General features: G+C 41.8%; 1 protein-coding gene across 2 annotated transcripts in view; it reads left to right on the top strand.

Moving 5' to 3' along the window:
- The first annotated feature begins 1,609 nt into the window (after positions 1–1,609).
- PLAU (plasminogen activator, urokinase) overlaps positions 1,610–12,329 on the top strand; it is a 31,057-nt gene continuing 20,337 nt past the window's right edge. For both annotated transcript variants that reach the window (XM_070752026.1, XM_070752025.1), the window contains exons 1-2: positions 1,610–1,687; positions 10,367–10,475. In XM_070752026.1, coding sequence (XP_070608127.1) covers positions 10,413–10,475 — 63 coding nt within the window. In that variant the 5' untranslated portion in view covers positions 1,610–1,687; positions 10,367–10,412. The remainder of the gene's footprint in view (positions 1,688–10,366; positions 10,476–12,329) is intronic.

The raw sequence follows: 12,329 nt of genomic DNA, 5'->3' as shown, positions 1-12,329 counted from the left end.
AGAGAAAGAGAGAAAGAGATAGCAAGAGAGAGGGAGAGAGAGGGGGAGAAAAAGAGAGAAAGCAAAAGAGAGAGAGAGAAAGAGAGATAGCAAGAGAGAGAAAGAGAGAGGGAAGAGAGAAAGACAGCAAGAGAGAGAAAGCAAGAAAGAGAAAGAGGGGGGAAGGAGGGTGAGGGAAAGACAGAGAGGGAAGGAGGGCAAAAAAGAGAGGAAGGAAGGGAGAAACAAAGAAAGATGGAGAGAGAGGGGAAAGAAAGAGGAGGGAAGGGAGAGAGAGAGAGAAAGACGGAGAGAAAAATAGAGAGAAAGGGAGGAAGAGAGATATTTTTTGTCGAAACTTTTTTTTACACACACACACCCGCACCCCCGCCCAATGTTCCCCAGGATTTTGTAAATGTGAATAATGTGCCGCGGCTCAAAAAAGGTTGGGAAACACTGGTTTAGTCGACGGGACCCGGAGAAGGCCAACTCTGTGGGACCTTATCGGCCGCTGGGATTCGTGCGGTAGGAGGCGGTTCCAGAAACATGATAAATGTAAAGAGAAAAAAAATATTGGACTGTTTTGGAGAATTAATGAGAATGCTGACTGCTTAGAGGGGAAAAAAACCCTCTGCTTGCTTTGAATTAATGGGGTAAGCATAAATCCATTTGAAAGTACCTGTGGAAAAGGAATAAATGAAGGTGTGAAATATGGAGATTGTTAGTGATGTATATTTTTAATTATTCTGTTTATGAATTTATATTGATGTTAAGTAATATGCAAAAGCAACATAACCAAATGAAAGTACTCGTCATTTTATCAATTGCAACATTATTCATGCTACGTTATGAGAGAAGCTCGTCTTTTGCAGCTGTCACATGAATTATGCAGATATATGAAATCCTTATTTACTTCTTAAAAATTTCTTCACCCTTATCATATACTAATTGCCCTTCAGAAAGAAAAGTTATTTCATCTTAAACATTAATTATCCATACTTTTATCATCCAAATCTTGGAGGCTTTAAGACGCGTGGACTTCAACTCCCAGAATTCTCCCGTCAGCTATGCTACGCTACGCCAGCTGGAGAATTCTGGGCTATGCTAGGGCTAATGCTGACTAGGGAATTCTGGGAGTTGAAGTCCACACGCCTTAAAGCGGCCATGTTTTGGAGGGGACACCCCCGCCTCACATTCTCCACAGTTTCCATAGTTTCCGGTCGCCTCTTCTAAAGGACGAGTTTTCTTTACAATGGCGGGGGTGTGTGGAAACTTTGGCGGTCGAATATCCCCCTTACCCCCCCACAACTCCATCGTCCATTTGTGTGTGTGCGTATCCCCCCCCCAGCATCTCCCTTTAGCGCCTCTGGCCAAAAAAAGCGGGAAGAAACGCCGCCCGGCCGGCAAAATTCCCCACTGAGTCACCCCCCTCAACGGAGAAAGCAGCAACCCCTTCACACACACACACACCGCCCCGCCCCGCTACCGCCACCACGGGTGGGGTAGGCGGAGCCTCGCTCTCGTCACCCAGTTGGAATGCGCGAGCGGCGGCAAGCGGGCCAATCAGAGCCCGAGTCGGGGCTGATATATGGGCTCTGCGGCGCAGGGCAGGCAGTGATCCGATTGGCGAAGCGGCGGCGGTGGCTGGACAGCGCCTTGAAACCCGCTTGCAAAGCTTTAGTTTTTGTGCGGAGCGCCAGGGAGGCTGGTAAGTGGCGGCGGCGGCGCGCATGCGTGTTTGTGTGTTTCAGATTGATAAAATTGGAAGGGACCCTGGAAGGTCATCTAGTCCAACCCGCTTTGCCCAAGCAGGAGACCCTTACATCTACCTAAGTGAATGTGTGAAGGAGCGACTCGCTCTGCCTTTCCCTCATCCCAGCGCTTTCCCGGGGGGTAGAAAAACGCCCGGGGCAGCCCCCCAAAAGCCCCTGCCTCGTTTAGTTCGCCTTCCCGGCGCGATCTCCGCCTGGGAAAACCAGGCTGCACAAAAGGACGGAGGGGAAAAAAGATGCGCCCTGTTTTTAGCTTTGCAGGAGTTGCTCCACCGTTTGCAATCGAGTTTCTTTTCTTTGTTGGTTTTTAAAGCACGTTCTATTAGGATTTTTTTTCCCCCAAATCTTAAAAAAAAGTTTTTTTAAGATCTCGATGAATGTACTGATGAGAAATTTAATGCACGATGTAGAATTGCTTTATTGGGCGGTTGGGTTTCTCCGCCGCCGAAGGGACAGGGGATGCATATTGCATTTTGCACCGCGTATTTATTGCATTTGCAGGGCGGTTTTAGCAATCGCAATAAGCATTTAGACCGACATACCGCTTCGTGGTGCTTTTACAGCCCCCAACAATCTGGGTCCTGATTTTACCCGCCTCGGAAGGATGGAAGGGCTGAGTCAATCTTGAGAGCCGGTGGTGAGATTTGAACTGCTGAACTACAGCTGGCGGTTAGCTGAAGTAGCCTCCAGTGCTGCACTCTTAACCACTGCGGCACCCCCACCCCCGGCTCTTTGGCATCCGAGAACCCCCTCCAACCGCCACCATCACCGTTAGAACTCGCGACTGGGGGGGGGGGCAGGAGGAATAACACTATATATATATATATAGTCTAGATATATACTATACCATGACTTATAACTTACTATAATTATATGGTATCCTAGATCTGAATGTATGAAATATTCTCATTGAATGCTTTGTTCTGTACAAAGTTGAATGTGCACAACAGCAGGTGAAATGGATTGTCCATCAGTGTTGCTTCCTAAGTGGACAGTTTGACTTCACAGAAGTTTGATCCACTTGGAGTTATGTGGTGCGTTGAGCAGTGTATATATAAGTCTATAGTCAGACTTATTTTTTGAATTTTATTTATTTTTTATTCATTGGATTTGTATGCCGCCCCTCTCCGAAGACTCGGGGCGGCTAACAACAATAATAAGACAGCATATAACAATAATCCAATACTAAAAACAATTAAAAACCCCTTATAATAAAAACCAAGCAGACCTACAAACATACCATGCATAAAATTGTAAAGGCCTAGGGGGAAAGGCTGTCTCAATTCCCCCATGCCTGGCGGCAGAGGTGGGTTTTTAAGTAGCTTACGAAAGGCAAGGAGAGTGGGGGCAATTCTAATCTCTGGGGGGAGTTGGTTCCAGAGGGCCGGGGCCGCCACAGAGAAGGCTCTTCCCCTGGTTCCCACCAAGCGGCATTGTTTGATTGGCGGGACCCGGAGAAGACTCACTCTGTGGGACCTAACTGGTCGCTGGGATTCGTGCAGCAGAAGGCGGTCCCTGAGATAATCTGGTCCAGTGCCATGTAGGGCTTTATAGGTCATAACCGCAGTTATATACCGCTTCCCAGTGCTTCCCAGCCCTCTGTAAGTGGTTTGACACCATCGGCGCTTCAGAATCCCTTCCGAGTTTGGCGAAGCTGCTGCTTGGTTTTTCCTAAGGTCAGCGAAATTTCCTCCCCCGTCCGTGGGCTCTTGCATGCCGCTTTCTCGCCAGGCGGTGCCCTTGTCGTTATTTACACTTCTGCTTCCCCGCCAGCCGCCCACATCCCGATTATGCGCATCCTTCTCTGCACCTCTGCCGACACTTGAATATTCACAACTGCAGGAAAGTTTGCTTCCTTGCACCCTTCGTTGGCCGATGCCGTCCGTTCTGGCACTAAGAAGCCCCCCATGCCCTCCCCCCCCCGAATCTCCGCTTGGATTTATTAGCTTTGCAGCCCTGTCCACTCTTGGGGCCTGGAGAAATCCCTTAAGTGTGCTTTTGTCACCCATCCAACCTGCAGCTGTTTGGGCCAGATGCTGAGAAACCAATTTTTTAAAAAACCCACCTCTGGAGGAGAGAGACTCCCTTGCTGCAGACAACCCGAGCCTGGCTGGGAAGTCAGGAGACACGGGCTTCCCCAAAGTGCCCCCGGGGAAGGGAGGGAAGGAAGGAAGGAGGAAGAGGAAGAGAAGGAAGGTAAAAGAAAGGAAAGAAGGAAGGAAGGTAAAAGAAAAGGAGGGAAGGAAAGAGAAAGGGAAAGAAGGAAAAAAGGAAAGAAAGAAGGTAGGTAAAAGAAAAGGAGGGAAGGGAAGGAAGGAAGGAAGGTAAAAGAAATAAAAGGAGGGAAGGAAGGAGAAAGGGAAAGAAGGAAAAAGAAAGGAAAGAAGGAAGGAAGGTAAAAGGAAAGGAAGGAAAGGGAAGAAAAAGAAGGAAAGACAAAGGGAAGGAAGGAATAGAAAGAAAAGGAGGGAAGGAAGGAGAAAGGGAAAGAAGGAAAAAGAAAGGAAGGAAGGAAGGTAAAAGAAAAGGAGGGAAGGAAAGGAAGGGAAGAAAAAGAAGGAAAGACAAAGGGAAGGAAGGAAAAAGAAAGAAAAGGAGGGAAGGAAAGAGAAAGGGAAAGAAGGAAAAAGAAAGGAAAGAAGGAAGGAAGGTAAAAGGAAGGAAGGAAAGAAAGAAAAAGAAAGAAAGGCAACCAGGAGTTAGGGGCTTGCTAATACAAGTCTTCTCTGAGCTGGTTGAGATGCCTGCCTGCCTGAAGCACTCTTTTAATTTATTAATCTATAATTTAATCTACTTGCATGCACAAAAGCATGGAGATAAAATTATTGGCCAACTGGTCCTTTTGGCCAAGGGCAAAATCCTGCGGGGAGTTGGACATAGCTGCACCATACAAGATCTTGCAGGAGCTGAGAAGGAACTCTTTAGGAATCGCACTGATTTAATAACAACATAGGGACCTAGTGGCTCAGTGGCTAAGACGCTGAGCTCATCGATTGGAAAGGTTGGTGGTTCGAATCCCTAGTGCTGCGTAATGGGGTGAGCTCCTGTTACTTATCCCAGCTTTTGCAAAAATAGAAATCACGTAAAAAATGCAAGTAGAAAAATAGGGACCACCTTTGGTAGGAAGGTAAAAGCATTACCTGTGTCTTCGGCGTTTAGTCATGCCGGCCACTTGGCCATGGAGAACATCTTTGGTCAGTACTGGCTCTTTGGCTTTGATGAGCGTCGCCCCCTAGAGTTGGGAACGACTACCACCTATGTGCAAGGGGAACCTTTAACAGCAATATGAGTTAAGGGTTTGACTGAAGAAGGTAAAAAGATGTGATCTGATTAGGATCTTGATGTCATAATAAGAGTATTTGAAGCTTTTGGGATGTAGAATAAGAATAGAGTAGGAATAGAATAATAATATAGACAAAATCTTTAGATGTGCAGAAATAGACAGGATGGCCATGATAATCAACGGAATTAGTAACTCAGAATATTGTGAGATTTGGAATATTGGGTATAATTGGATAAGCAATAGAGACAAAAGATCGGGATAAAATGTGAAAGGACATTAAAAAATGAGAGATACATAAAAATGCAATGTAATAAATGTTCTTATAAAGAGGTGATTATAAGAAATGTAACAAATATGGAAAAAAATGGGCATAGATCTGTATTAAACTATAGAAGTGTTGTTTTTAAAACTTGAAAAGTAATAAACAAAACTTTAAAAAAAGAATAGGAATCGAATAGGAATAGGAATAAGAAATAGAAATAGACTAAGGAATAGAAATAGACTAAGGAATAGAATAGAATAAGGAATAGAATAGAATAGAATTCTTTATTGGCCACGTGTGATTGGTCACACAAGGAATATGTCTTTGGTGCCTATGCTCCCAGTGTACATAAAAGATATATTTGCAAGAATCATGAGGTATAATCAATGATTGTCATAGGATACAAATAAGCAATCAATCAGAAAACAATGTTAATATAAATCATAAGAATACAAGCAACAAGTTACAGTCATAATCTTAAGTGGGAGGAGATGGGTGATAGGAAAGATTAGATTAATAGTAATGCATCCTTATAGTTTGACAGTGGTGAGGGGATTATGCCGATAAAAAGATAAATATCATTTTAATGAAGGGGTGGGAGGTGAGTTGATTTCAGATTTGCAGAATCTATTAGATCCCCCAATAGAGCTGGGACAGGCAGGCCACAGATTTATTCATTCATTCATTCATTCATTCATTCATTCATTCATTTATTGGATTTGTATGTTTAATGCTTCCAAATGCAGTTTAATGTTTCCAAATGTAAAATAATGCACTTGGGGGAAAAGGAATCCTCAATCTGAGTATCGCATTGGCAGTTCTGTGTTAGCAAAAACTTCAGAAGAGAAGGATTTAGGGGTAGTGATTTCTGACAGTCTCAAAATGGGTGAGCAGTGCGGTCGGGCGGTAGGGAAAGCAAGTAGGATGCTTGGCTGCATAGCTAGAGGCATAACAAGCAGGAAGAGGGAGATTGTGATCCCCTTATATAGAGCGCTGGTGAGACCACATTTGGAGTACTGTGTTCAGTTCTGGAGACCTCACCTACAAAAAGATATTGACAAAATTGAACGGGTCCAAAGACGGGCTACAAGAATGGTGGAAGGTCTTAAGCATAAAACGTATCAGGAAAGACTGAATGAACTCCATCTGTAGAGTCTGGAGGACAGAAGGAAAAGGGGGGACATGATCGAAACATTTAAATATGTTAAAGGGCTAAATAAGGTTCAGGAGGGAAGTGTTTTTAATAGGAAATTGAACACAAGAACAAGGGGACACAATCTGAAGTTAGTTGGGGGAAAGATCAAAGGCAACATGAGAAAATATTATTTTACTGAAAGAGTAGTAGATCCTTGGAACAAACTTCCAGCAGACGTGGTTGGTAAATCCACAGTCACTGAATTTAAACATGCCTGGGATAAACATATATCCATTGCAAGATAAAATACAGGAAATAGTATAAGGGCAGACTAGATGGACCATGAGGTCTTTTTCTGCCGTCAGTCTTCTATGTTTCTATGTATACCGCCCCTCTCCGTAGACTCGGGGCGGCTAACAACAATGACAAAAATGGTATACTAAGACTCCCAGCAATCTCGCACTGCAGTTGAGCATCATATGTAGACCACTTCCTTGAAAGATGAAATTAATTTAGGCAGGTACACATCTTCCAAGGATGAAGAGCAAGGCACCTTAAGACCCGTGCCCGGCCAAATTCTCCTGGCTTCATCTTTCAGCAGCTTAAAAAAAGGCATTACTAATTATTACTACTACAGAGGTTGAAACCCTCTTATTAAGCTCTTGTAAATCATTCAGAGATCTTCCAACAATTATATACTTCCTGATAATCCTGACTCAGGATGGATAAAGCCAAAAAGACACATCTGTTCTTGCCAGAATAGCACAATTTGATCTGACGTGTCTTTGAATTCTTTCTTATAAAAAGCTCGCTGCTTGCACTATGGCTAAAGTAAGGCTTCTAGATAGCTATGATCTACACTTGCCTTACTCAGGAGTAGAGTTCTCACCTTTTTTCTCATCATCCCTATCACCCATTTCTTCCCACTTATGACTCTATGACTGTAACTTGTTGCTTGTATCCTTACGGTTTATACTATTATTATTATTATTATTATTATTATTATTATTATTATTATTATTATTATTAATTGGATTTGTATGCCGCCCTTCTCCGCAGACTCGGGGCGGCTAACAACAGCAGTAAAACAGTACAACAAAATCCAATACTAAAAAAGCAGTTAAAAACCCATTATATAAAGACCAATCATACATACAAACATACATAAAATTGTGAAGGCCTAGGGGGAAAGTATATAGGAGATATAGGAGAGCAATAGGACAGGGAACGGAAGGCACTCTAGTGCACTTGTACTCGCCCCTTACTGACCTCTTAGGAATCTGAATAGGTCAACTGTAGATAATCTAAGGGTAAAGTGTTGGGGGTTTGGGGATGACACTACGGAGTCCGGTAATGAGTTCCACGCTTCGACAACTCGGTTACTGAAGTCATATTTTTTTTACAGTCAGGTTTGGAGCGGTTAATATGAAGTTTAAATCTGTTGTGTGCTCTTGTGTCGTTGTGGTTGAAGCTGAAGTAGTCGCCGACAGGCAGGACGTTGCAGCATATGATCTTGTTGGCAATACTTAGATCTTGTTTAAAGCGTCTTAGTTCTAAACTTTCTAGGTCCAGGATTGAAAGTCTAGTCTCCTAGGCTATATTCTATTTTGAGTGGATGAATGAAGGGCTCTTCTGGTGAAGTATCTTTGGACATTTTCAAGGATGGGTCTGGCAAAAAGGAAATAAGTGATGTGTTTGCTGGTTTTCCTAACACCTAATGGAAATGGTACTTTGGTCTCTACAAGCTGAGAGATGAAATAACCACAGGAGTTGTAAAGATCAGATCGTCACTTGGGGGGGATTAAGGTCTTAGTATCAATGGAGCACGAATCTGTAATTCAGTTCATGCATTCTTACTTCAAAATGTTCGACTTGCAAAAGCTTTATCTAGTCCAATTTCTAAAGCCCCCAATCTTTAAAATACAGGGGGGGGAATGCATTTCAAGAATTATGGGAGAGAAAAAAATTGCCCCTCAAACCTGTTATTTTTATTACTTATAAATATATAAGTGCGTATATAAGTGCACTGATGTGCCTATCGTCCCCTGTCCAATTGTCTTTCCTTATCTCATATATCATACATATTCTCTCCTTATCTATATATACTGTATATCATATATATTCTCTCCCTCCCATCTACTTCTCTTCTTTTTACTTTTTATCGTTATATATACAGTATTACTTAATGTCTATTCTCTTCCATATGTATTGTATATTGGACAAAGAATAAATAAAATAAATAAATATCCAGTTAACACATTGTGGTATTTTGTGATTGCGGATAGTTTTAACTTTGATAATATGCCCATCTTTCCCTCCATTGTCATCTCACTATAAACAGGATTTGCAGGTTTTTAAAAACCTTCAGAAATTTGCAAAAAATTGTGGAACAGGAGCACCTAGTGGATTGATTACAGGGTTGTTTTACTATCACCGCACAATGATTTTGCTACATTTTGCATTGCTGAGAGATTAAAATCTGGAAAAAAAAAAAGTAAATCATGCAAAAATGTTGTTCAATATTCTTCCGGGATATTGATGAAGCAAGAGTAAGATTTATATGTTATGAATATCCCTACAGGGAGAGAAACATGTGAGATTGTGTAATTGTTTTTAGTTCCTCCTGAACAAACACGTTTCTTATATAGATCTTAGAATTTCTTCCTTACAGTATAATAATGCTGAGGATAAAATATACTGCTCAAAAAAAATAAAGGGAACACTCCCAATAACAACCTAGATCTGAATGAATGAAATATTCTCATTGAATATTTTGTTCTGTACAAAGTTGAATGTGCACAACGGCAGGTGAAATTGATTGTCAATCAGTGTTGCTTCCTAACAACCCTGTTTGATTACACAGAAGTTTGATTTCACAGAAGTTTGATTTACTTGGAGTTATATTGTGTTGTTTAAATGTAATTTTTTTAAAAAAAATTGAGCAGTGTATAGCTAGCCCAAACTTTCCCAAAGTTTAGGAATGTAAGCAAGGATAGGCTGGCACCTTCCCAAATCTATTGCTGCTTTTTTTTATTTCTAAGATTTGGTTGGTATCAGTGACGAAATTTATAAAGAATATGTTGGCTTGCTTTTCTTAATTGACACTGTTTCTGATCCAATTCGTGTTGAAGTTCAAAATGGGTAAAGAGAAAAGCCGTATTGACTCTCATGCCCTCAACACCTCGAGGTTCGACTACTGTAACGCTCTCTACATGGGGCTACCTTTGAAAAGTGTTCGGAAACTTCAGATCGTGCAGAATGCAGCTGCGAGAGCAGTCATGGGCTTCCCCAGGTATGCCCATGTTACACCAACACTCCGCAGTCTGCATTGGTTGCCGATCAGTTTCCGGTCACAATTCAAAGTGTTGGTTATGACCTATAAAGCCCTTCATGGCATCGGACCAGAATATCTCCGAGACCGCCTTCTGCTGCACGAATCCCAGTGACGGATTAGGTCCCACAGAGTGGGCCTTCTCCGGGTCCCATCAACTAAACAATGTCGGTTGGCGGGCCCCAGGGGAAGAGCCTTCTCTGTGGCGGCCCCGACTCTCTGGAACCAGCTCCCCCCAGAGATTAGAACTGCCCCTACCCTCCTTGCCTTTCGCAAACTCCTTAAAACCCACCTTTGTCGTCAGGCATGGGGGAACTGAGATATCTCCCCCGGGCCTATATAATTTATGTATGGTATGTTTGTAGGTATGTCTGCTTAAAAATGGTTTTTTTAAACTATTTTCAATTTTCAATTGTAAATTATTAGATTTGCCAGGAACTGTTTTTATTGTGTTGTGAGCCGCCCCGAGTCTACGGAGAGGGGTGGCATACAAATCTAATAAATAAATAAATACATAAATAAATTGAGTCCACCACTCCAAGCCTTTAGCCAAGGTTGTCCCAAATGACAAAAGTTTATTCTTTTCTTTCCTTTTTTTTCTCAGCAAAAAAGAAGAAGTCACTGAAAATAGGAACCTGTTGCCTAACGGAATGAATCCACTAGCCATCCTCTTTGTCATGCTGAGCCCATTCATCCCAGAGATGGTAGCTTCGGTAAGTTGCGCAACCCTCCAGTGGTACAACACACGATGGCTGTCGCTCACTTCCATTTTTGAGCATATATACGAAGCTTCCGCGTCTGCCCATGATCCAAACTTATTTTTAGCCCTTTTTTTTTCTTCCCTTCCTTGTGGCTGTTCACTTGTTAAACGTAGACCACGTTTTGTTTGGTGATGCGTGAGTGAGCTGGCACATGTTGTAACTGGGCTAAACCACGTTATAGGTTTATTCTAAAGCAGCAAGTGACTCACCAGGGCTGGGGAAAGGCATGCATGGACATACATAAATTGAAAAAAAATAATAACAGTTGCCTTCAATATAAAAGAAATTTTCTTTTCTTTTTTTAAAAGAAATTAGTTTAGTTTAGTGTATTTAGATTTGTATGCCGCCCCTCTCCGAAGACTCGGGGCGGCTAACAACAATAAAGAAAAAAATGTAACAAATCTAATATTAAAAAGTAATCTAAAAAACCCCAATTTAAGAGACCAATCATACAAACAAGCATACCATGTATAAATTCTATAAGCCTAGGGGGAAGGGAGAAAAAAATTTCAATTCCCCCATGCCTGACGACAGAGGTGGGTTTTAAGGAGCTTGCGAAAGGCAAGGAGAGTGGGGGCAACCCTGATATCTGGGGGAGCTGGTTCCAGAGGGCAGGGCCACCACAGAGAAGGCTCTTCTCCTGGGTCCTGCCAAATGACATTGTTTAGTCGACGGGACCCGGAGAAGGCCAACTCTGTGGGACCTAACTGGTCGATGGGATTCGTGCGGCAGAAGGCTGTCCCGGAGATATTCTGGTCCGATGCCATGAAGGGCTTTGATTTTTATTGATTAAAAGCAAAGTAAACAAGCCTTATATTTACAGATGTGCATATAAATCAAAGAGAACAACATGACAACAGCAGGTGAAGGAAAAAAGAAAGCCAAAAAAAATACAAAAACATATAAAAATTAACATGTTTTTAAAAAGGAGAGAAAGCTGCCTTTCTCTCTTGGCTAGCAAGTTCTTATTTAAATCTTTTTTTCGTGCAATTATTCATATCGTTTAGCGTAGTTACCTTCTCATTTTTGGTGTATTAGAGTTCTTATCAGCTTAATATTGTTTTAAGTATGAGCGTTGAATGATTGGTTTGATAGGTTTTACTTTCTTTTAATTGAATTTAATGGTTGTTTTTAGGGTAGTATTAATTGGATTTATATTATTGTTCTGTTTTTGTATATGCTGTGAGCCGCCCCGAGTCCTCGGAGAGGGGCGGCATACAAATCCAATTAAATAAATAAATACAATAAATAAATACAGTGTTCCCTCGATTTTCGTGGGTTCGAACTTCGCGAAAAGTCTATACCACGGTTTTTCAAAAATATTAATTAAAAAACACTTTGCGGGTTTTTCCCCTATACCACGGTTTTCCCCACCCGATGACGTCATATGTCATCGCCAAACTTTCGTCTGCCTTTAATAAATATTTTTTTTAATAAACTTTAATAAATAAACATGGTGAGTAATAATCTGAATGGTTGCTAAGGGAATCGGAAATTGTAATTTAGGGGTTTAATAATAATAATTAATTAATTAATAATAATTTATTGGATTTGTATGCCGCCCCTCTCCGCAGACTCGGGGCGGCTAACAACAATAATAAACACAACATGTACAATCCAATAATAAAAACAACTAAAAACCCCTATTATAAAACCAAACATACACACAAACGTACCATGTTAAGGGAAGGCTTGGGATAGTGTTCATAGCCAAAAATAGTGTATTTACTTCCGCATCTCTACTTCGCGGAAATTCAACTTTCGCGGGTGGTCTCGAAACGCATCCCCTGCGAAAAGCGAGGGAAC

The sequence above is a fragment of the Erythrolamprus reginae genome, chromosome 5 (assembly GCF_031021105.1).
Source record: "Erythrolamprus reginae isolate rEryReg1 chromosome 5, rEryReg1.hap1, whole genome shotgun sequence".
Lineage (NCBI taxonomy): Eukaryota > Metazoa > Chordata > Lepidosauria > Squamata > Dipsadidae > Erythrolamprus > Erythrolamprus reginae.
This window is presented reverse-complemented; position numbering and strand designations above follow the sequence as displayed.